At 36.6% G+C, this 24,907-nt stretch overlaps 1 protein-coding gene across 1 annotated transcript in view; it reads left to right on the top strand.

Moving 5' to 3' along the window:
* FBXL13 (F-box and leucine rich repeat protein 13) overlaps nt 1-24,907 on the top strand; it is an 84,678-nt gene that overhangs the window by 44,287 nt on the left and 15,484 nt on the right. Inside the window, 6 exon segments of the mRNA XM_040595185.1 lie at nt 7,215-7,313; nt 7,945-8,062; nt 8,219-8,381; nt 11,841-11,960; nt 13,119-13,245; nt 20,822-20,905. Of these exon segments, the coding sequence (XP_040451119.1) occupies nt 7,215-7,313; nt 7,945-8,062; nt 8,219-8,381; nt 11,841-11,960; nt 13,119-13,245; nt 20,822-20,905 (711 nt within the window).

Raw genomic sequence — 24,907 nt, 5'->3', positions numbered from 1 at the left:
TTTGAAATGAGGGGCTGAGGTTAGAGGAAATTTAAGAACTACCTACCTCTGAGTTACTTTTTCAGAATGCCAGTAATTGGTTATTTTTTTCCAAAAGCAGCATTCCTGCTTGTTCAGAAATGTAATCATGAGCTGTAAGGATCTGCCTCTAGAAAGCATGATCTAATAGTAGTCAGAGAAAAGTAATATCATCGAACTGGGAAAACCACAATCCTCCCCTTTCCAGAGGGAAGTGGGTTTGCTCACCAGTGTATTTGAAAGCTCTGAAAGGGATTCCACAGCTTCCTCCATTTTGGGTTTTCCCACGATTCTGGAGCAGTCCTTAGTGATCATGACTGAGTATTTAAATAAACAGTTAAAACCAAAAAAAGCATCAAATTGCATCACTGTTGCAGAAAGCATTTTAATAAGATAGAATTCTTTCCCCCCCCCCTCATTGGATGAACTAAACCAAAGGGAACTTCTAATGTTTTGGAATTAGTTAGAAAAATGTAGTGAAGCTATAGTATAAACATTTACAATATGCTAAAAAGTGTTCTATATAACAGAATATATATTCTATAAAATATATTTTTTTCCTGGTTCTTCATGTTTCCTGTTTTTTTCCTTCATTTTAACATTACAATTCTGTTTATATGAGTTCTTATATTACCATTACTACTGTAGGATTTGAACATCTGTTTAGAAAGCCCATCTGTAAAATGGGTGATTATACTGTTTTGTAAGTGGCAACTTGAGGACCAGGGCATTTAAATAGCTTGTTAAAACATATTAGGCAGAAAACTGGGAATTAAGCACACATTTTCTAGTCTGCTGTCATAAAACAAGGCAGTCCGTTCCTTTGACTGTTATATTAATGCATGGTAATAATACTGGGTGAATTGTAGGTATGGGAATTTTACATAAAATCTCAGTAATTCAGGTTGACACAGGTGCTAAATATTTAATTAATGAGTTTCAAGATATTTTCATAAAAATATAGAGATTCTTTTGTGTCCTGCTCAAAAGGTGTCCTGCTGTACCATTTGTATTCTCAAAGAATTACCTAGAAAGCGTAAGATTTCTTTGTTCTGTTTCCGAAGCTGAACAGTATAGGTGGAAAATTTTCTGCTATTAGACACAAAAATGAAAAGGTGGAAGGGTATAAAGCAAAAGCATGTCATTTACCAATGTGTTAGATTGAGGTAACAGTTTGGTGAGAGGTATCCTCAGTTAATTAGAAACATGGAGATTTTTGAAGAAATTGGCTTTTTATTTTTGGTGCCAACATCTATGACTGATTTTCAGACTGGAACTATTCTGGCCCAGAATGTGTTAGAGCGGTGTATCAGTTGATGTAGTTTACAACAGCTGGATAAGAGATCACAAGCCACTAAGAAAAATAAATTTGACCCTTTAATTTCTTGACATCCTGCTGTGTTTGTGGGGATTGGCAAATGTGTAGGCATCACCAGTTTTCACTATCTGAGTTCCTTCTGCGCTGGCTTCATTCAGAAAATTCTCATTCTGGCAACTACTGTCAAATTCTGTCTTCTTTAGACATATCAAACAGCAAAAAGGGGCCATCACTTAGGGAGAAAATCTGAGTTATGTTCTTTATTTATTGCAGAAGAGGACTGATTGTTTACACTTCCTAAGTACAAAGTCATGTAACTGAAGAAAACTTTAAGTTACACCTGCACTCTCCTATATTTTTAGAAATACACTGGTTCAGCAGTATGATAATATAAACTTTTTTTTGGACAGTGGAAAATAACATGTGGAGGCAAGCCATCAATGTAATGTGCCAAACATCTGAAAAGGAAAGGATGTCACAATTTGTTTTATCATTCCTGACAAACACAGAATTAAAAAAAAGGTAGCCCCTTGTGTACCACTGGAGTCCTTCCTCAGTCTTAAACTGATTTTCAAGTTTCTTCATTCACAGTGCATTGACAATACTAGAATCATTGAATACTGTTTCTTCAAAATTAATTCTGCATTGCAGGGTCGGTTCCACAAATACAATCAGTTCAGGGGTGTAAAGAAGGAATTTTGAAGCAGTACTGTATGTGTAGCAAATAAGCCAAAACCTGAATAAAAATTCCATGTTCCTAGTCTTTGGAATTAAGAAACTATAAAAGGATGAAATTAAATGAATGTTGACATTCTTACAAGCATTTTATCTTTTCACTAAATTTATTTTCTGAACCTATGGGGACAAATCTTTAACTGTGGTTTGCTCCATGTTTGCTTTGATGTGCCTTCATTTCAGATCACAGTATACTAGCACAGAGTTAAGAAAAAAACCACCAAATCAGTCATTTACATATTAGACTGAAAACTGCTTGCAGACAATTATATTTTATGTATGATCATTGCATTGACTTATGATCATGCAAGAAAAATGATACATTTATAAAATTATCTGAGTCATGCAGGAAGAGTCTGTTTTGCAGAATTTTATAGGATCTAAGACTCATAATAACCTTCAAAACATCCTCCCTCAGAACTGGTTTGAAGGAGAAGGTTTAAGAGGGATTTGACTGATCCGGGGCAAAGAATGCGGTATTAAATTCTATATGTATCCTAGCATTGATTCTCAGGTCAAGCTTTTTGCTCTTGAGGCAATCTGTTAAACATTGAAATTCCAAGTGAGTTGAGAAAGCAATTGTATAACTAAAATGTGCACAAAAATTCGTATTTCTACACCTTATCTTCAAGAGTGCCTGGAGTTTCATAGATAATCCATAGGGGCTTTAGAAAAGAAATTAAAGATTAAGATGTTATTGTTCTAGGAATAAAGGAAAATAAGACAAATACGTATGATATTGTAGCAGCATCTAACTGTTGACAGATCTGGCTCTTATCTGAATGCATGTTTCATACTGGAACTTTCTCAAACTGATGCCCAAGATCCATTATCCAGCTTTAAGTTAAAAAAAAAACAGTTCAAGTTAAAAAATTTTGAAACTATCTGTGCAGGGGTATTATTAGCTGCTTCAGTATAATTGTTTTTGGCTCACATGGAGGAAAACACTAAATTGCTGCTATTTGTGGTATCAAATGGCTATGTTAAGCAAACAGTATTTTTCCAGACAAAGAGATTAAAAGTCCTTTAGACTGCAGTTAACATTATGCAATCATTACTAAACACCAGAAACAGATACGCAATTTCTGTCCCTTAACATTGTTGAATTTGATCTGATTATCTGCTACCTACTATCTATCCTTTCGAGAATGGGAATTTCACTTAATTTTAGTTGCCTAACCTAAGGTAATGCCTGGAAAACCACCTCTCCCAGAGGTGTTTCAGACTTTTTCAGGTCTGACCTGTCTTGGGATCTTTCTTGCTCTTTTCTATACAGAGATCCTAGGTTTCATAATTGTCTAACATAGGCATCTGGTACATTCCTATGGTCAGTGGAGTAAACAAAGGCTTTAGCATTTGCAGTCTATTTCTTAAATCCTCATCAATATTATTGGCACTTTCTTGACTTAGCATTTTCCCCACCTATTTCCCTAATTTTATAGTCCACTCAACTGTCATTCCTCTTCTACAACCATCAAAACAACCTGTAAGCCTTGCAAATATTTATCTTTCTGCTCAGTTAAATGGCTAACATTTGCCAAGTCAGGCGCTTAAAACAAACTTCTGAGTCTACATTATAGGTTTTCCCAGTAATATTTTTAAAATCTTGACCAAAGCAACAAGTATTGTAATGTAACTAAGATCCATCATTTAATTGTATTTGCATCTGAATTTTAGGTACCTAGACATGAGGGATCTTGTATTCCTGTTCTCTGTATCTAACTGTGATCACCAGCCTGGGTAGGTACTCTGTGTAACATAGTTCATGGTAAAAAAATAATCCCAAGAACGACTGGCAGCAGCCACGTTAAGCCCCACACCTTGCTTTGATTAGCAGTTATAGGAGTAAGTTGTAGTTGGTTACAACTGATGCATGCATTTCAACTGACTCTTAGATCAGTCTGAACAGCAGGCATAGCTGAATATGGCACATTTGGCACCATCTCGGTTTCTGATTGACTGTTCCTTGGGAGCAGAGATATTAATTCTCATTATACCAAATCTGTTCAGCAGTGACAAGGGGAATTCCTACTGTCATAACAGCTAAGGCATGCTCAAACACTCAACAAACTGGCTGTTTTTTTAGAAGAATGAAGACCTCAGTCTTCTTTTGAGAAGGCATTATATTCAGATTATAATAGACAGTATTATTACCATATATTACAGCAAACTGTATGACGTAACATACCGATTCTTCTCTTGGGAATGGTTTGCTCTTTATATTATATGGACCAAGAGAAAGAATCAATTGCCAGAAATTCACACCTCAGACTGAAATTTCTAGGGGCTGATTTGTTTTACTTTAACATATTAACCTACTTGGTGCGTGTTGTAGAAATGTGCTGTCTTCTGTTGTGCTGCTTGAGAGCCAACAATGAGGAGGCCTGTTGCAGGGTTAGATAAACTCTTACTGGAATGAATTGGTCATGCCATGTTAAAGCAATTAGTGCTTCTTGACCAGCAGAGAACAGACACTTCCCAATACCTCCTTTAGGCAGCTGCTTGTGTAATGTTCACAATTTAAGCTAATCCCTTTCATATGCACTGGAGGTTTTGAGCTGAGGACACTGGACATAGGATTACATTGTCCTACATTACATATACCAATATTTGAGTACAAACCATAGAATATGGACAACTGAATTTCATAATCTGTCCAGAGAACTAGCACCCATCTTTCCATGCTGACATTTTACCTTCTGGTGATGAATGAAAAAAGGATTGCCTTTGCCATAGTAGCCCTCCACTAGTACTGGCTGTTTTGCAGTCATTTGGGGAGGGCACATTCAACGTATCCATGCTGATGGGTGAGATCTGCAGTGCTATCTGCAGATCCTCACTGATGTGTGTTACCCACATCAGCCACATTCCAAAAGCCATAATGACCTTTTGTCCAGCGGGCATGTCTCAGTTGGAGGGAGTTTGAGAGCCTGCAGTGCACCAGCAGGCTCTGGATGCTCAGAGTAGCTTGTGGTTAAAAGATGGGTATCTTTCTGCATAATCCTTTTCTGCAGCCCTCCCTCCTGCCCCCCAAGATTTTGCTCTTCTTCATCTCTTACAATATAGCTGTTTTCAGAGGTGCCTGATCCAGGGTTACACAGCTGCACTGTATCAGATCTGACCTTGAACACAGGCAGCTGACAGGCAGAAGTTGATGGTATTCATATCACCACACATTACCTGTGAAATATTTCCTATAGTTATTTTGATCGTAGGGTTTTCACACTCTCCTTTTGCAGGCTATTACAGACCCACGGCAGGAGAAACATTCATGCTGCACTTGCTCTGAGCTTAAAACACATCGAACTATTTGCATCCACAGTGCTAACTGTGCCAGTGTGTGTCACGAAGCACACCATATTCTGTCTGTCTGGACGTAAGACCTGCACAGAATGCTTTAAGCCTAAGAACACATTTGGCAGACATGTAGCCAGTTTCCCCTCTAAGTGCTGACACCCCCCTGCACAAAGGAAAAGTGCAAAGAGTGCCACAATCCTTTACAAAGGAGAGACCAAGCATTTAACATCAAAATATTTAAAATGATTTATAATGAATCTCTTTAAAAGGCCACTACAGCCTGAAAATAAAGAGCGAGCCAACCTGGCCCTAAGTTCAAAGGTGGAGGATTGTGTCAGAAAAGACAAGACAGTCTGCCTTGATTATAACAACATCAGATATTTGGTTCATGAAAAAAAACCAAACCCAACCTCACATGCCAAAAGAACCCAAACGTTAAGTTTGCAAAAAGAAGAGCGAGAAACCCAATCTGTTATCACCTCGCTGAATGCTAGAGTGGAAGGGAAGCAGGCTTGACCTGTGTTTCCACTGATGAGTTGCGGGGGAGTGGTCAGATGTACTACAGCTGGTGGAGGCTGCAAGTACAAGAGCTGGAAGCATCTTCTGGTGTACTGCTACTGAGGTGTGATGGGTGCTCAGCTGTTGCTTAGCTTCTGGCTTGCTTTTCTGTGACTATCTCTTTTCTGCTAATGGTCTGCAGCACTGTCAGACAAAAGCACATCCTAAGCAAAGCCTGTGTTTTACACTGCCACTCCCCTTGAGCAATGTACCTAAGCAAATCAGGCTTCTGCATTAGCTGGAGAGGTGGGGCACAGCAAGAATCCCTCCCAGTGTAATTTATCTTTGGAGTTTCCTTCTTTGGATTCTTGTCTCCCCAGGCCTTATTTGGTACCCAGGAGGGCATGCCGGACTGCTATTTTGTAGATGTTTCGCAAACAAATTCCTGGTGCAGAGCATGGCTGTAGCCTGAGCTGCACAAGATTGTTATAATATACAACTTCAAAACCCTGGGAAATAGTGAGATCTCTACATGCAAATATCAGGGGGGAGAATGGTTCACATCCACGTTGTCTGAGAACATGGAGCTCAAAGGAGACTGTCCTTTACTTTACACAGGATTTGTATGTCAAAGGAACTGCTTTGTATGTCCAAGAATGAGCTGATGTCTATTGAATTTGGGCAGTTGAAGAACTGACTCCCTGGAGTCACTCCCTGAAGTCACACCCTGGAGTGATAAAGAGAATAAACTGAATTGATGGATCCATCTGTCCATTCATACTTGCAGTGACTATTGCTTTGTTAGAGTACGCCAAGTTAGCGATGTGGTCCTGCATGAAGGATTCCGTAAATGAGATACATGTTATTGTGATTGCATAGGATCTTTCTTTGTATCCTGTCTGATTTTTTTTTTATTATTATTCTATCTTTTTACTATGGGTCTGGAAAAACCAATGAAGATGTTTTACTACATTCAATTAATGTCAATAAATGTCAATATCTGCCATGTGTGAATACCTCATAAGGTTGGGAAAGCAAAGGTAGAAGGATGTGACTGACATTCATTGCTACGTAGAAATTGCTGTGCCTTATTCTTGCTTGCTTAGTAGACGCATTTTTGGAACAGATCCTGAATTTGGATTATGTTGTTAAAATCACAGAATAATATGCATACTTCATGGCTTTGTTTTTCTTTTAGTGGGATCAATGCATATCTTGTTTTAGTGAGCATCTAGGTACCTATGATTTTAAAATATTGAAAAGATCTCAAGCCTTTCCTGTATTGTTTTTGTTAGTTTTCTAAGTTTTCTTAGTTTTCTAAGACCTAAATATTTTATTTCTTACTTAGATTTCAGTTGATGGCTTCAAAAATATTGCCAATGGCTGCAGTGGGATTCAAGATTTGCTAATCAACAAAATGCCAACTCTTACAGATGGATGTATTCAAGTAAGAAATTGAAAATAAATCTGTACTTGGAGAAACTTTCTGAGACTTATCCTCTCAACTGACTTTAAAGAAAGTTACGCAGTTACAATTTAAGAGGAAAATTTCTCCCTGAAAACATTTTAAAAAAACTATTATCTAATTACTTTTGAAAATCTTGCTTACTTGCAGTCACTTTCAGAAAATTTCAATTGTCTTGTCTTCTTTTACTGTGTGGGTGTGGCTGAATTATGGCCTTCCTGTTTGTAAATGAGGGGGTTTCAGTTTTTTCAGTGTTAAAGCAAACAGTTTATGGGAACATTGTTCTGCTACTTGATTTTTGCCATCAAAAAACGAATTTTCAGGCTTCTGCAAAAGTGATTGTTAACTCAATGACTGTCTCGGGTTTCTGCCATACTTTATGTCTCCAGTTACTTACTTCTTTTCCTTGTGTTCCCAAACATAATAAATATATGGAGAATCTCAGTAGTTTATATACCACTTACTTTCTAGAAGTTACAGTAAAAATGTATTGCAACTGTTTGTTTGAAATTGTAACATTCTGTATTATATGCAGAATATTTGCTGATCTTTTGTTACATGACAGCATAGGTATAAAAATATTTTACTCCATGTTTCCTTTTTCCCTTCGAAGGCTCTGGTTGAAAAATGCCAACAGATAACGTCTGTTGTCTTCCTTGACTCTCCACATCTTTCTGACACAACTTTTAAAGCCCTTGCTGAATGTAAACTTGTCAAGGTCAGCATTGAAGGTTGGTATAATAATTCATAAAATTATTAGGATGATGTATTTTTAAAACTCATCCAGATAATCTGAAATGCATCTTTCAGCTGATTTCAGTGGGTATTTGGATCAGGCCCGTAATGTATGTCAGATGTGTAACTTACATCTTTATATATTTCAACAGGGAATAACCAAATTACTGATTTAAGTTTCAAGTTGATGAGTCAATGCTGCCCATACATCAGGCGCACTCATGTGGCTGATTGCCAGAAGATTACAGATGCTGGTCTAAAGATGATTTCACCGTTGAAGCATGTTCTTGTACTGAATGTAGCAGACTGCACAAGGTACTATATCACACCCAGATTTCTGTAAACCATCGCAAAGGAATTTTAGTGAAGTTAATTATACTCCTGTTAACACATCTTTCCATTTTAAAAATAAGTTCTTAGAATATTAATACATGTATTTTAATATTTTAAAAAAATTTACAAGTACATTTTGTTTCTATATCATTTTTTCAAAAATCCATTTGTTGCTACTCCAGTTCAAGGAAGAGAGTTAACTGTAGATGTAATATTACTTAACAGCCACGGCATGTTTTGCTGATGAAATGTGGCTACAAAGATGATGAAAATGATAACCAAAGACAATTCCAGTGTCACAACTTTGTCAAAATTAGGATAGTTTAATTTTGTGAATATTAAAATAATACTTTATAACTACCTAGTACTAAGATATAAAAAAACCCTACCAAATTATTACAGTTACCAAGACAACTTTGTAATTGATGTTGTAAGAGGAAGGATTTCTTTTATGCCAAGACTGTTTTCCACTTTGGATGCGTCACGTATTGGTAGAAACAGACATATGAAAGGGCTTCCAAAGCTGCAGGCTTGTTCCCTGTTCTATGGCAGGGTGATGGAGTCAAGGTTGAGAGGGAATGGGAAAGGCAAAACATTTCAAAATCAACAGACCTATAAAATAATACAAAGAAGCTCGAATTGCTGCTTATCTTAATGTTTTGGATGCTATGTGAAGTTTTAGGGGTTCTGCTTTAATGTGTAACTGAAGTATTTTTTGTGCTTGTTGGTGCTGTACAAAAATCTGATAACATTGCATGTAGATGTGCTGGGAAGTGCTGGAGCAATATCATGACATCATGTTGGTCGTTCAACTGGGCAGATGGCACAGCTGCCTGCATTTTCTGGTTTCACGGTTAGAAGGCTGGATTTTCCAGCCTGTCAGCCAGATCTTAGGCTGCAAGTGCCTTCACACGTGTCTGCTGTCTCCTACTGCTAAAAAACTGTGGAATTACCTTAACAAAAGTTTTTAAGCAGTTGTAAAGCTGTTGTAAAACTCTGCACTTATTTTCTTGCTTTTGCAGATACTCGTAAAAGTTTCAGCATTAACAAAGTTAGAGATCGTAACACATCTAAACTTGTGTGGTGGTTTAACCCCGGCTGGTGTCCGTGCCCCCCAGGCGGGCAGGGGAGCCCCCCCCAGCCAGGCCCGCGGGGGTCCGGGCAGGGAGATCGCTCCGGGGGCCGGGGCCGGGGCCGCTGCCGGTCCCTCCCCCGCCGCCTCTGCCGCCCCGGCCCCCTCCGGGGGAGGCTCCTCACACGCCGCCCGGCTCCAGCCCGGGCCCTCCCGCGGGAGACGCCGCTCCAGGCCCTTCTCCAGCGGGAGCCCTTCCCGCGGGGGGGCTGCAGCTCTGCCCGGGCCGCTCCTGCGCGGGGCCCTCCCGCGGGGCGCAGCCCCTCGGGCACAGGCTGCTCCAGCCCGGGCCCCCCGCCCCCGGGGGCACCGGCCCTGCCCGCAGCCCGGCCCCGGCCGGGGCTCCGCTCCCCGCCCCCGGGAGCTGCTCCGGCGCGGCGCGGCGCGGGCTGCCCGCCCCCGGGGGCACGGCCCCCTCCGGGCACCCCCTGCCCCGGCCCGGGGTCCCCCCCCGCTGCGATCTGTCCCCCCGGGGGCGCCGCCGCCGTGGCTGAGGGCTCGGCCTTGCCCAGCGGCGGGGCCGCCTTGGAGCCGGCTGGCACGGGCTGGCGGGCGGGGGGGCTGCGGGCACCTGCGCACAGCGGCCGCCCCAACGCCGTACAGGCTGGTAGAGTTTCTAACGAGACAGAAAACTACAAAGGGGGAATTGTCACGTGTATGTTTCTCTTATTTGGACATTGAATTCCTATAAAAATCCACATTGTGACTTAGAAACATTGGGGGATTCCTCACAGAATCAAGGGAAGCGCCATATTAGTGGTAAAATCTTAAGAACAGGTTTTGAAATGCTTAGCCATCTCGGTGCTCTTAATCAGTTTCCTTTTTTCAGTGACCTTTTTTCTTAGTCTAAGAGTCAGTTTTTCTAACAGTCATATGGAGAATTTTTTGAGAAATGAAAAGGACAAAAGGAGCAAATGTACCAATTCAGAATTCTTAAATTACAGGAAGTATTCGACTACATGTGAAAAATGAGGAAAGAAAATTAACTTTTGATGATGATTAGAATTAAGAAATAATAGAGGTGTGATTAAAATGTTAGCTAAAATTGAAGATAGGCAGTGTGGTGGCTCATACACTTGCCACGTTTTTCCAGTTTGAATATGTTAAATTAATGTATGATAAAGCAGAGTGTGGGCAGTGTTCTTATATAGTTAATCAACTGACTAGAGAAACTTAGCATATGTATTCACAGAACAATTATTAAAACAGTTATAACATGGCAATTTCAGCCCTCAAGCCCAGTGTGGTTACAGAATATATATATATATATATAAATATTTTTTTTTTAACTTGCTTGGCTGTATTGCCAGTCTCTGCATTCGTTACAGATTTTATGCAAGTTAATTATTCTTGTATATTTCTTAAATTTATCTATCTTGAATGAAAAACAACTGCACAGTAAAATAACACCAAAACTACCACAGTGGTCGAATTATTGCAGAGTGATTACTTAACACTTCATGAATCATGGCTTCATCTGTAGCTTATGGTCACACAATGAGGTTCTGTTCAGGTTATCGTTTTATTAGCAGTGCTGTTCTTACCCATATGTTTCTGGGACTTTGGGATTTGCAGTGATTCTTTGTGCTGCAGCAAACTGTACAAGCCAAAATATTATTCTGTCCTGCAGAATTCTGGGTTTAATTTTTTATTCATTGGGGAATGCAGAAGAAATACTGGGAATGCATTGAAAGGCTAAGTGTACAGTAATGTTAAACATACCACAGATATGAACTGTTTTGAAACACACAAGTTGTAGTCAGCTCTCCAGTCCTCTCAACTTGACTAAAAGATTTTCTATCTATTTAATTTTTATAACCTTTGTGTATGTTATAAGTTAGCCGTGTATGAGATACACAATTAAGTGAAACATTCTGAGGAAGAACTCAGGTTAACTCTTCATGTGTGTGTACAGAATAGCTACTACCTATATATACTACCTATGACTTGTGCTTCTGTGCTAGAAGATTATTTTTCCTTTAAAATATTTCAGTTCCTTAAATTAACAAAAATATTAATTGGAGTGCTATCTTATCTGAGTATTGGAACTAATGGAAGTTCTCATAATCTCCAACAGACTTTTTTTCAGAAAGTTCTGGTTTTCAGTATTTCCAAAGAGCAGCATCTTTTAATTGAGCCATTAATTATGCTGACTCCTTTTTGGGTTTAAAAGGCTACTTAAAAAATATCGTTATTCATTTCTGCTTATCTACAATGTAGATATGTTATATATATCTACAAATTATATATTGACTTGCATGGAGTAGGAAAAATGCATATTATAAATATTGCCTACATTTCTCTTTTAGAATCAGTGATGGAGGTGTAAGAACATTTGTACAAGGTTCTTCTGGAGCTAAGCTAAGAGAGCTGAATTTGTCTAATTGTATTCATGTCACTGATGCTTCTGTCACAGAAATAGCACAAAGGTACTGTTGTCCACTACAATATTTTTCTAGTGTGGTTACACTTGCAGTGTATTTCTGATGTTGAAGTTCTTAATGTGTTAATAAATGGGTAAAATTATATAGCCGATTGTACATAGAAAATTGCACTAGATAAATGACCAGTCCCTCTTGGCATTGTGAGTCTCTTAAAAATGATCCATTATATAAAGGTGAATTCATCAATATAAATATGGAAACCTGAGAAGTCTTAATTTTAGGGGGGGAAAGTGCCTAAATGATGGTTGTCAGTGACAAAGCTGCATTAAAAGATTATTATGTAGAAGTCACATTTTGTAAACTCCATAAATATGTCTGCACAAACAGAAAACGCTCAATTGCTAAACCTCTTTGAGTTCCTCAGCAGGAGTATTGGTATTGGCAATTGAAAGATAATTTTTAAGTCTCCAGAGAAGATTGGAGTCAGTCTTTCCACTCCTTACTAGATCTCTCAGGAGGCCCCTGTTTATGCTTTCGTAGCAATAGTTGTGAATAATTGTAGCATGCTTGCTGGTAAGCCAGGGAATGCCTTCTCTGTTTTAATGATGGAGTGTTACTCCTAAGGCTCTGAGCCTAAATGCACTGCTTTAGGAGTCACATTTCTTAGGTCTTCTGGTTTGATTATGAGAAGATACAGTTTATGGTGCTTACTTACGCAGTAAAATTCAGTTTCCCTTGTATGGTCAGTGAGTGCTGATGTGCAGAACCTGGCAATGTCTTCATTTGCTGTGTACCATTATTTACATTGCTGTAGCTGGGTGTGGGTACAGCCATGGGGTCCTGAATTCCGTCATTGCAGTGAGCTTTGAAGTTCCTCTGCAAGATATGAGAGATTTGGACACAGGAAAAAGTCAAGCACCAAACTAATTAAAAAAATATTTTTATGTAATACATCTCCTTGATTTCCAAATTTTTATTTAATTTGATTGCTGTTCCTGATTTGAAACATTTGTGATGCTTATGCATTATGATTAGAATCCTTGAAAGTGCCCATGTAAGCTAGGTTTCAGAAGTCTAGACTGCTTATTTTCATAGGTGCCCTGGAAAACACTTAGGAAGGGTTATTACAAAAATTTATTTGCTATACTACATTTCTGGAACAAAAATGGAAAGCTGACATTTTTGATTTTTTATTTAATTTAGATGTCATGAAATGACCTATCTAAATCTGTGTCACTGTGAAAATGTGACTGATGCTGGAATCGAAGCCTTGGGAAATATGGCGTCATTGATATCCATGGGTATCTCTGGAACCAGCATCTCAGATAAGGTATATATATAATTAAAGAATGAAGAATGTGTTTACTATGTATCTGGGCTTTCTGAAAAAAAAAAAAAAAAAAAAAAAAGAAAAAAAGGTAATAAAAATCCGTTCATTTAAAAACCTGCATGGATATGAAGCAGTGAAGTTGCAGTATCATTAAAACATATTTTAGAAACTTGAATAGCACAGTATTAGCCCATGTATAGGCAGTAACAAATCAAAGGTAATTCTTAAGCTGGGCAACTTTATGTTTGAAAGAGAGAAACAGAAACTGTCAGAAAGAGGAAGTTTGGCTGCTGTAAATGTGGTCTGAAAATAATGTTTATTAAACAGAATTTTTTTGCTTCAGGATGATTAGACCTGAGGAAAACTGAAAAATTGTTATTTTTAACATTTAAATTCATAAAAATTGTGTTTTCTGTGCACTAGATCTTACGGTGAAAACCCCTGCATATTAGCTCTAGCAGAGATGCTGCTCTACACTGTGGTCTAGAAAGTAATTGCTAGTGAAAGAATTACTAACAAGGTATCTTCGATGTGTCAAGTTGCTAAGACTGTAGAAAGCAAAACAGCTGGTGCAGGAGCCAGGTTAAACATCACAGGCCTCCACACTGGATGTTCTTGGCAGGTCCTGCCTTGTGCACAGGGTTCAGAGCCAGTTCTGCTGTTTCTTTTACTTCTGGGGCAAACTTTTCACTGAACTCAGAAATCTAGGAGAAACCTCATGAAGAAAACTTGCCATAGAAACTATTCATTCAGTCACAAACAGAATTCTAAGAACTTTATTATTTGTCTCTAACACAGAGTTTGTGCAAAAGTAATTAAAATGTGGAAAAGTAATTAAAATGCCTGCATCTTTTATGGAGGCCTGAAAATAAAAAAAAACAAGATTAAGCTAAATAAAGAAGGTTGGGAAATCCAAGACAACTTCATTTAATGTGATCATTTAAAATATCATGAAATTATATTGGAATGAAATTAATGCCGCCTTGAATTACAGTCTCACAATGTTTCAGCGTAAATGTTTTCTTTCTCCTTGCCTGCCACAGCTAGTCTTTTAAAATGCTGTGTTGCTTCTTACTCTAGTTTTCACATAGCACAACCCGTGACCTTGGCAATAAGCCAAACTGTTTTGCTTACACTACATTTCTGAGGCTTTCAGTTTTCTCTCTCCCACAAGATGATAAACTAACCCGGAAATCGACCATTTATAATTTTTGTAATTTCTGAACTGATTGCTAGTACTAGCTACAAAACTGTTACGGTTTTTGCTATTTGCTCTGTTTCAGTAGGTTACATACATACATACATAATAAATACATTCTGTCATCTTAGAACTTTGATACAAGAATATCTAGTAGTCTGCTTTGTAACAAGCTACTGTTTGTATGCTTTGACTTTATATTACACGTTTTATTGGCATATAGAGGAATAGTAAGATCTCTTTCAATTCAGACTTTGTAAGTATTTTTTTAAATGTAAAAATGTAACAGAGAATACAGCTTTTTATGTGCAGTAGTCAACACCATTATGCTGTGCTGATAAAGAAAAATTGTAAGGCTCATATGCTTTCCTGCAGCCTGTGAAATAGATCTCTGTTGCGTTTGCTATCTTGCTGTTTAGCGTGAAAAACATAGAATGTGCAACATAGATTTGCACTACACTACACAAGAATTTTCATTTCTGTTTTTTTCAAATGACAGCAGAATCATTCTGCTCATCAGAGCAGAGCAGAATTTACAGCAGCAAGAGTGACATATACATAAGGAAAGGATAGGGGAGAAAAGATACAGTAGAGTCAGGTTTTCTTACAGATTTGTGTCTCAGGTATGACTGACTTAATCAAAATGGAAGGTTTTTTCCACTGTTGGTGCCTTCCTCTTATGTAGTTACTCTGATGCCCAAGAAATGAAGGTTCCTGTTGTGTTGTGTCTTTCATTCAGGAATTTGTTGCATTTGGAAGGAATATATCGACTCTTAGAATTGTCCCTGACAAGAGATCTTGTAACAAAGAAATAAATAAAAAATTTACAGTACCCTATGGACTTTCAGTAATTAAAAACGCAGTGCTAATAAGAAATACATGAAAAATCTTTCTCATGTTTGGAGAGGTTTATTACCCTTGCCCTGAGTCTACTCCTAAACAGAAAGTCTGGAAATGGGAAAAAAAAAAAAAAAAAAAGGCTGCATATATCAATATTTTGGTATTGTGTGGGAAGTTAGGCATTTTACATAGAGAGAAAATGCCTAGGCAAATTTATAAACACAAAGCTAGAATAAGGCAAGTAATTCATTGGAGGCTTAAGTTATATGTGTGCTTAAGTGTCTTGCTAAGTAAGTCAAAGACCATTCATTAATAAAACCAAATGTCATCCAATGAAGATGGATGTCAGCTTTATGCATATGGGAAACTGGTGGCATACTGAAGAAGTTACGGTACTTTTCTCATTAGGGCTTTAACTATATTGGGTTTACTCTTATAAATCACATAACTTTAAATACACCCCCCAAGTACATTTTGAATATTAATTTAGTCAGTTATTTTAGCATTCATCCTTTTACATTTCTGAAAATATTTCCTTCTTTATTTTAACTTGATTTTTTAAAAAACAAATAACACACATTTTTAAGTCTCAATAACTTTTAACAATGGGAAGAACATTTGTTCCATTTTTGTCATCCTGAAGTACTAGAAATCGGTTTCTTACAGTTGAAAACAACTTAAAAGACACTTAAAAATGAAAAGATTTGCAACCTGGTGACAGCATTTCTTTTTTAAACAAAAACCTGCAATGACAGAGCAAAGATACTGAGTTCTTTGAAAAAAACCAACCTTTAATTTATTTGAGAAAACTCCCTTTTCCTTCCAGCTAGCTTCTCATCCCTCATTGTTTTCCCTCATGTTTTGCTCTTCTAAACTCCCTAAAATAGGGACCATAATGTTTTCAATTGTGAGGATGGTAAATACATTCATGAATGCATAGATAATATCACAAGTCATTTTAGATACTATTGTAAAGGTATTTACAATATGTGCAGCTTTTATTATGGAGCTGGAAACATTAGCATTTAGGACTAAAACCTATTACTCTTTCTTATAATAGCAGACTCAGTGGAAATGTTTCCATCAGTTAGGGAAGCAGTTTTAGTTATAGGCTTTGTTCTCACACTCTCCATATTTTTGTTACAATGTCTTGAACTTTTTCTGGTGTCTGTATGATATGGCTTTGGCAGCTTTGCTCCAAGTCTGAGAGTCTGAAAGTGTGCAGCTGCCTGGCTTTCCTCATTCTGACACAAATTGCTGATGCATATGGCCTGGACCACCCATCTTCTTGAGACTTTAATAATCAAATTAAGTATAGAAGTGTCAGGACATTTGAAGAAAGTGTCTTAAGTCAAGCAGGATTTAGACAGAAAAGCATAGCAAAGAATGATAAAAGGAATTCTGAAAGAAATTAGTTGCATCCATCAAAACAGTAGATGCCCTGACGTAGACTCAGGGAAGCTTAATATCAGTGGTGAATTATATGCAGTGTAATAATGAGAGATAAAATAATACCCTGAAACATGAAAAAGAGTAAAATACTTTAAAAATGGGAAGAACCCTGATACACTTCTGAAATCAAAGATTAAAAGGAAATATGAAGTATACAGGGAAGTATTCTTCTGCATTTTCTTCTGCAATGACTGTCACGCATGAAATTCTCTCTCACAATGATCTAAGCCTCCATTCTGTCTTCTGACTGAAATGCTTCCTCCAGAATTATCTGTGGCATCAAGTCAGTTCATCAGTCACAGAATTTTTTGTGCACTATGTATAAGTTACTCTTTAAAGTTGAGGATAATTTGGAATCATGGGAAACTCTGGAGTAGTGGTTATATGGATGTATAAACAGCTCAACTTTGTTTTCTTATGTGTCCACACTTAATGATCTTCAGATTCTGGCTGGTCCTGAAAGCCAGGCTGCAACATAAATATTTATTAATATTTTAAAAATAAGTTTATAAGTGGAGTGGGGGACCCAAACCAAAGTGGCAATTTAGCTTTCCACAGTTATCTAATTTCTTTGCATTTTTAGTGGGATTCTGAATCTACAGTGACTTGAACCCATAGCCTGGCTCCACATTTTGGTCTGTTAGAAAATCAGGCCAGTGGAACTGGGGAAGAGCCTTGTAAAGGTTAAGCAAAAAATATGATCATGTCTAATAGATATAACCAGCAACAGACTGCAAATGAATTAGTTGCAATGGATTTCCAAAGGAAAGGATGTGACAAATCCCATGCATTCCCAAGGCAGGGAAAAGGAATTGTTAAAATATACTAAAGTGGGCTCTAAATTCGTATATTAGCACTCCAGTTTGCTTGGGAGAATAGAGAAAGAGAGAATTTAACCTGGAGACTTAGAAACTTAATTCTGCATAAAAACAGGAAATACTAACACAGAGTCATTATAATCAATGCCAGATGTGCCAACACCATGAGTCCCAATGCAAATCAGGAGGAATTAAAGGTATTTAGCAATGTTGAAAATTTGGCTCAATATTTTTACAGTATATTTCGTTACAATGGAAGCCCTGTTGTCTGGACTTAGTTTTAAGAAACGCAGGCAACTGTATTTCATAAGTTATGATCTGGACTAACTGCAAATGGTGTTAGGTGTAGAAATTAAATTTTATGGCATGCTATGTTCCTGTAAACAGATCTGACCCACCTTTGGTATTGGAAATTGGTATTGGAAACAGTATGGCCACATTTGCTTAAGAAGTTACCCATTTCTCAGAAGGTTTTTGCTATCTGAAACGGAACTTTGTTCTGTCACATACGTATTGTTATTAGCAAAAGCATACTGCATGATAGGAATTACATTCTTCTCTTCTAGTGTTTGATCTATTAAACTGGTGCCTGGCTGTGGCTAATCTATGCAGAAATCTGAGCGTTTTAGAGGGTAGGTTGAGTCATTTAATATTAAATGGCTCAGAAATGGAAGGTAGGAGATACCTCTTAAGAGCTGTCTTCTAAGATTGGAGTCACTTCGAGGTCAATCTGTTTGGGGTATGAACAGGAAGTAACATCTGTGTATCTCTGGAACATAAAGATACATTACAGATGCTGACCTTTCAGATTACAAAGAGATATGTGAACAGAAATCTCAGAAGTTGAAAATAGTGTAGCACATGGTTATTGTTAGTGAGAGACGGTACATTCATTGCAGTCTGCAGTTGAAAGGCAGACTTGCAGCTTGTGAATATAAATAATAAAGAGTTGTTCTTTGCTATGCCATAGCCACAAATAACTTGAGTCTTTAGCAAGTGAAGACCCTCACTGACTAGTACAATCAATACTCATTTTCTTAGCTCAAAACCCATAGTGAAATAATAATAAATGATGATCTATAAATGTTTGTAGGCCTCATGTAATAAAGTAAATCAAACAGAACAAAAAATTGCTTGAAAAAAGCAGCTGTTGGAGAGGAATAAAGGAGTTTCTTTTAAAGTTGTTTTCTAAATGAAAATGGTAATACATGCTATACAAGAGATGCAGGACAAAGTCTTCCCTTTCTCCATCGCAACAGAAGATTGATCCAAGATATATGGGGTGATTTCTTGATGTTAAAGAGGAAATATGTTTTTGGAGACACATAGAGTGGGTGGGTGATCCTAGTCTGTATGTTGCACAGTATTTGTTTTGCTAGCATCTATTTCCAGGAGTTCCAATGACAATATGATTGCTCTGAGCATATCTTTCAAAAATGTTGGGAGGCTTAGTATAAAAGATGGAAGTCTCTAGAAATAGGTTAGTGTTCTGAATGGGCATCCCTGATGGTATTTATGAGAGAATACTACTGAGTAAATCAGGAAATATAATAAAACTAGTGATAATTGGCTCCTTTGTATGTATGTTAGATACAAAAATAATAGTTAAAAGATTCATACACACAAAACTTTCTGTGTAGAGCTTGTTTGAAGATGTTTATTTTTAGAAACATAAAAGTTTTGTAGTTTTTGTATGTAACAGACAATTCCTAATGGCATTCCTTGTCTTCCATGTCTTCACTCTTTCCCTTCTCAAATCTGGAATTATTAATGAAACATCTAAAAGGAGACCTTAATTTTAAAGGGGGGGGGAAAAAGAAAGTTGTTCTGTGATTCCATGTCATGCTAGTCATATAAAATTATTACAAATTAGAACTTTGAAGTCATAGCAGCATTAGTTGTCATGTAGCAAAAAAATCTTTATAATATTCTTTAATATTTTATTATCAAGTACGTTAAAGTCATGCCACTTTTACATAAAGAAAATGCAAGAAGAAGTTATGTCCGTAAGGTCACACCTATAACTATCAGTGTCTGCTGTAAGGAATTCAAGTTCTGACATAAACACATTTGGGGTTTAAGTACATAACTGTTTTTTTGTCTGGAATGGGAGTGCTCTGCTCAAAAAAAAATTGAACTCTGTAGATTTTCATGAAGCTGTTGAAAGTAATGCTCACCACATAACTGCGTCTGCTGAGAAAAATGCAAATATCTTTGTTTTCACAAGTAGCCAGGATTGGAAATCTTTTTCATTGTTCCATTTTTTTTTTTTATTCAGCCTGTGAGATTTCAGGAATTTGCAAAATTTGAACACCAGCCACACTCTTCCAGCATTATCATTACAGTGTCCACATCTGCATTCCAGACACTATGTTCACGTGCTTATTTTTTCAGGATGATATTTCCTCTTTGTGCAGTGCTGTTTGCTGCCTAATTGTAGATAATTTATTAACCATACAGAATAAAGCAACAACTTTGTTTTTCAGCAGAATTTACTGTCATTATTGATATGAAGCACAGAGATACTCTGCTGTGACTATCAAAATACATTTTACAAAATCGGTATTTAATTCTGCTTCAGATTAGAGAGTTTAGGATCAGAACATGGTCTGGTTTCCTGGTGTACAAGCAGTAAAAATCACAAACCATTTTCAGATCCTTTCGCACTCCTAAAACAGGAATTGCCAAAGTTTTCGCCTTCCTGTTGTCTTGAATATGGGGGTTGTTCATGCACCTAGGAGAGTGACTGCACCATTTCACATATGGTCTTGTACCATAGCTGTAGTCATAAAGCCCTTACTGGTAAGCAAATCATAAAGGTGGCAATTTTAAGATATTATTTGATCTTCCAACAACAACAATAACAAAAAAGAATTTTGAAAAGTTCTTTCAAACTCAAATTTTGGAGGAGATTTGTAGATGTATTTTGCTTTATGAGAGTCTTGGTCTGTGTCCTGTGGAAATATTTCATGCCATGCTACTTTTCTTCAGTTTCTTCCTTTCTGAACAGGTAGGAAAATCTAATTTTTTGCTTTCTCAATTGAATTATTTCTGCAAAGAATTCTTAACCCTTGGTCATGCTTCAAGCAAAAAATTGGAGGATAAACTATATGCATTCTGATGAAGAGAATTTCTTAAAAGGTGCTGTAATTCTTAGAAGCTTTAATATACAGACATTGGTTATTACTGAATCCCTTAACATATTAAATGTAATTACACATAATTGCATGTACTGATTTTTAAGATTATTTTTTTTGGAATATTGTAGGGCTTGAGAGCCCTTGGCCACCATGGAAAAATAAAGGAACTTTCGATATCAGAATGCAAAAACATCAGTGATACTGGGATTCAGGTAAAACTTCATCTCTTTTCTTGGTGTTTCCTGGAAGCCTCTCTATTTCTTCAAATTAACCATGCCCAAAACTGATCTTATTTAACTCTACGTGTCATCATTCATTCTTCATTACACCATTCTACACTCTCACTCTGACAAATTACTCTCCCCTCTTGTTGCTTTCCATTTTTTATTCCCTCCATGATGTGTCTTGAATTCTGCTTGACTCTGAAATTCACTCCACAAAAGCCTTAATTTCTGCTCAATTGTACTGTCCAAATTGCAATCTAAATTGCTGATACTATAATTTCTTTCTTACTCCACAAATCCTTCACCAATTTCTGTCTAAAACATACTGTTCTCATCATTGGTGTGAGCTTTTAGGTCTTGCTGTCTTTAGGTCTCTGCTTCTTTAGTCAGTCATTTGTTGAATGCTGTATTTAGATGACTTGGCATGCCTAGCTCAATGGAATAGTTGAATTTCTTTTAGTCTGTTACACTTGATTCCTCATGTGCTCTTGATATATTGCTACACATCATTATCGCTTAGTGATACAAAAATATGTCTCAGTATACCTCTAAAGGCCTATTTCTTACCAGCATAAATGATATGATTACTATGATTAAAACCAACAAATTATATTTCAATAAGAAATGCATGTGCATCTTCTCCAGATTATAGTCTTAGCTCTTTTATGGGAAAAGCATCACAAATTGAACTGTGTCATTATTTGAATAAAGCCTTTTAAAATGTCCTAAAAAAACTTCAAAAGCATAATTTATTCACATCTAATGATGAAATTAATCTGCTAGAAAAAGGACTACATGTATTTTAAGCTAGATGTTTGAAATACTGATTTCTTGTTCTAAAGATCTCATCATGCTCACAGCAAGACGTCTAGTGAACCTCGCTAAACTTTATTATTTCCATTGTTTTTCCTTTTAAAAATTATTATTATATATAGTGGTTTTCAAATTTAAATATTATATCTGAGCAATATAAAACTAGATACTGTTCTTAAAATAGAAATATTAGGTTAAAACACATAGTGCTTAGTGTTCTGATCTTATACTTAGCTTATGGACTTAGAAATTTCCCAGGGTCAATAATCTTTATAAAGTAATCAGACAGGAAATTAATTACTTTGTAGAAAGGCAACCTACCAATTAACGTTGCCACAAAGGCAGTTATTTACACTGATGACAAGTTATGAAATTACACCGTGAGAAAATACTTTTTCTTTTGAATAACCAGCAAAGAAATATTAATACTAATACAGTACTTTAATTTCATTTTGCAATGCTTATACTTTCTTTAATATTTCTGATTTACTGACTTGCTTTTTAAAAATGAAAGTCAATGAGGTTTGCCATCCAGATTCTTACTAGATTTACACTATCATCACAGCAGTAACTACATACTAAATTCTGATTTATTAGTACTCATTGTCTTGTTTTGGTAAAATCAGTTATTTGGTATCAGTGTAATTCTTTTTATGGGTAAAGCACTGCATTGGAAACTGGAAAAGATTCAGAGAGGGTAATAAGGATGATCCATAAAAGGAATAGATATGTAAGGAAGGAACCTGCAGTCTGGAAAGGGGGTGGCTGGGGGAATACGACTGAGATCTGTTCAATTGCAAGTGGCATGAGAAGGGTGGATAGGGTCAACTTTTGCTTTTTACTTCCATATATAACCTAGTGGGCATGAAATGAACCTAGTTTGAAAATTGAGAAGGAAGGAAAGGAGATGGCTGTTGCCAAAATGTATAGTTAAACTGTGAAATTCTGTATCCTCACAGGTTGCTTGAAGTTTACCTCAATCCTTATGGACATTTGACAAATTCAATACAATTGCATAGATTTACTGCTTTGTGCTTCAGAACAATATAAGAAATAAACGCTAGTTGGTAACTTTACAGTGGAAAAAAGAACCATCCATCTTGTTAGGAAGGACAGAGGATTTACATCCAAATAAGAGCACTGTTTTCTGAAACTGCAAATTGTTTCTAACCACATGTAACAGAAATGCTTTAATAGTGGTTTTTTAATTATATCAATTTCATGCCCATAAACAGTTGCAGATCATAAGGCTGCAGGTACAGGCAATGCCATCACATAATCCCAGTCTTCAGCTTCTACATTTTTTCCATTATAAAGCTCCAACATCCATCATTTTATAGCCATATACTGTAAGAATGAGTCAGTTGTTGCTGTACCACAAGGGATGCATCTGGATTGAATCTTGTTACCCAACATACACGTCAGGCCATTAGGATGTGCTTCTTTTAGGAATAATTCTGACTAGCCACTCATGAATGTTCTGTGTAAAGTTCCATGGTTTTAACTAAAACCATGATCAAGTATGTACATCTTGTGTACCTCATGGAAAGTCATGTAGTGCCAGCGCTGCTGCTTTCGAATATTCACTTCTGCATTGTTCTATGCTTATGGCTAAGAAGCTATTTTAGTTGTCTCACTACACAGAGTAAGTTCAAAAAAAGACTGTGAAAAAAGAAATGTTCATGCTTTCCTTGTTATCTGTATGAATTTGAACTTTTTTGAGGAAGAAAGCATTAGCAGGGAGTACATGTAGGAGTTACAGAAGCCATGTTGTCAAGGTTCCAGGGAGGGCAGAAGAAGAGGTATGAAGTAACTCAGAACAAAATGGCAAATCCTTTTTTGCAAGTTGAAACTGAAGGATATGAGTTTATGGAAAATTTGCAGAGAGTAACCCCATTGTATGCTGCATGACTTGTTATACTTTGATTATATAAAGAATATTTAAATAATGTAAAAAGAAGATGCATATTAAGAGGGCTTTACTAACACTGTTAGGTAAATTGCTAAATAATATAACCAAAAATAATATAAACAGAAATAATGTTGACTGTACAGTGTTCATTCTTTTACTTGTTACCACTTTATTGTTTACAGTAAGTAAATGTTTATGTGATCACCTATTTTGTAAATAGGAACTTTCCTCATTCATAACTCAGATGATGCTCACTTAATGAGTAGCAATTTAGTATTTCCATTGATGTTTGTGTGTGTTCTCAGGCCTTATTTACACAGAACTAAAATTGTGCACATAGGTTAGAAAATTTTGTTATTTCTTTCATATGCTATTCTATTCTTTATAGTGTCTAAATGTTTTGCAAACATTATTTATCTTTGCATCTTCAAAACCTCTTTTGTAATTTTCTTTATAGGCATAGAACCAGGGATGCAGAGATGAAGAGAGCGAATAAAGCTCCATTCCCTTTGATTGCAAATATAATTTTAGTGCTACATGCAAAATAATGTAGTAGACTTAAAGTTAAGAGCAAATTCAGAACCTAACTTTGAAGGATATTTTAAATATGTATGTAGACAATCTATGCCAGTAAAACCAAGATAAACATATCTCACAGGCATTGAAATATTGGCTTGAGCTTGTGTTACATACCCTAGATGAGAATGTAGCGGTTAAGTCATCACATCTGAGGCCTAATTCTGAAGACAATGCAGTTTCTTTTACATGTGGATAAAAAACATTCAGTTACTGGGTTTAGAATGTTTCTGTATTGTAGGTAACAAATAGTCTGTAGAGCTAAGATTGAAATAGGAAAGGTACATAAGCCAAATAATATAAATTCTTATTTGTTGACTCTATCCAGTCCTACTTAAGTTAAAACATTGATTGATATTTTAATATTTTTGTAAAGTAAAACAAGAACCCAAAGCCCAAGAAGCACTGCCTTGTTACAGCTATACAGATAGACAGGAAAAAATAGAAGCTAGAGTGAGGAGACAGACAAAAAGTTTTAAAATTCCAGTCTGTGAAACAAATTTCAGACTTCATGAGTTTCTTTTAATCTGTTTAGGTAAGACTTATGAAAAAAACAGCAATGTGTCAAAGGCAATAGTCTGATTACTACAGATTTTTTTAAAGAATGATAAATACGTAGTATTTGTGCATGATGAATATGTGCATTTGTGTGTCTCTGTGTGCATGCACATGTCTTATTTATCAATGTG

This window comes from Falco naumanni, chromosome 5 (assembly GCF_017639655.2).
Source record: "Falco naumanni isolate bFalNau1 chromosome 5, bFalNau1.pat, whole genome shotgun sequence".
Lineage (NCBI taxonomy): Eukaryota > Metazoa > Chordata > Aves > Falconiformes > Falconidae > Falco > Falco naumanni.
This window is presented reverse-complemented; position numbering and strand designations above follow the sequence as displayed.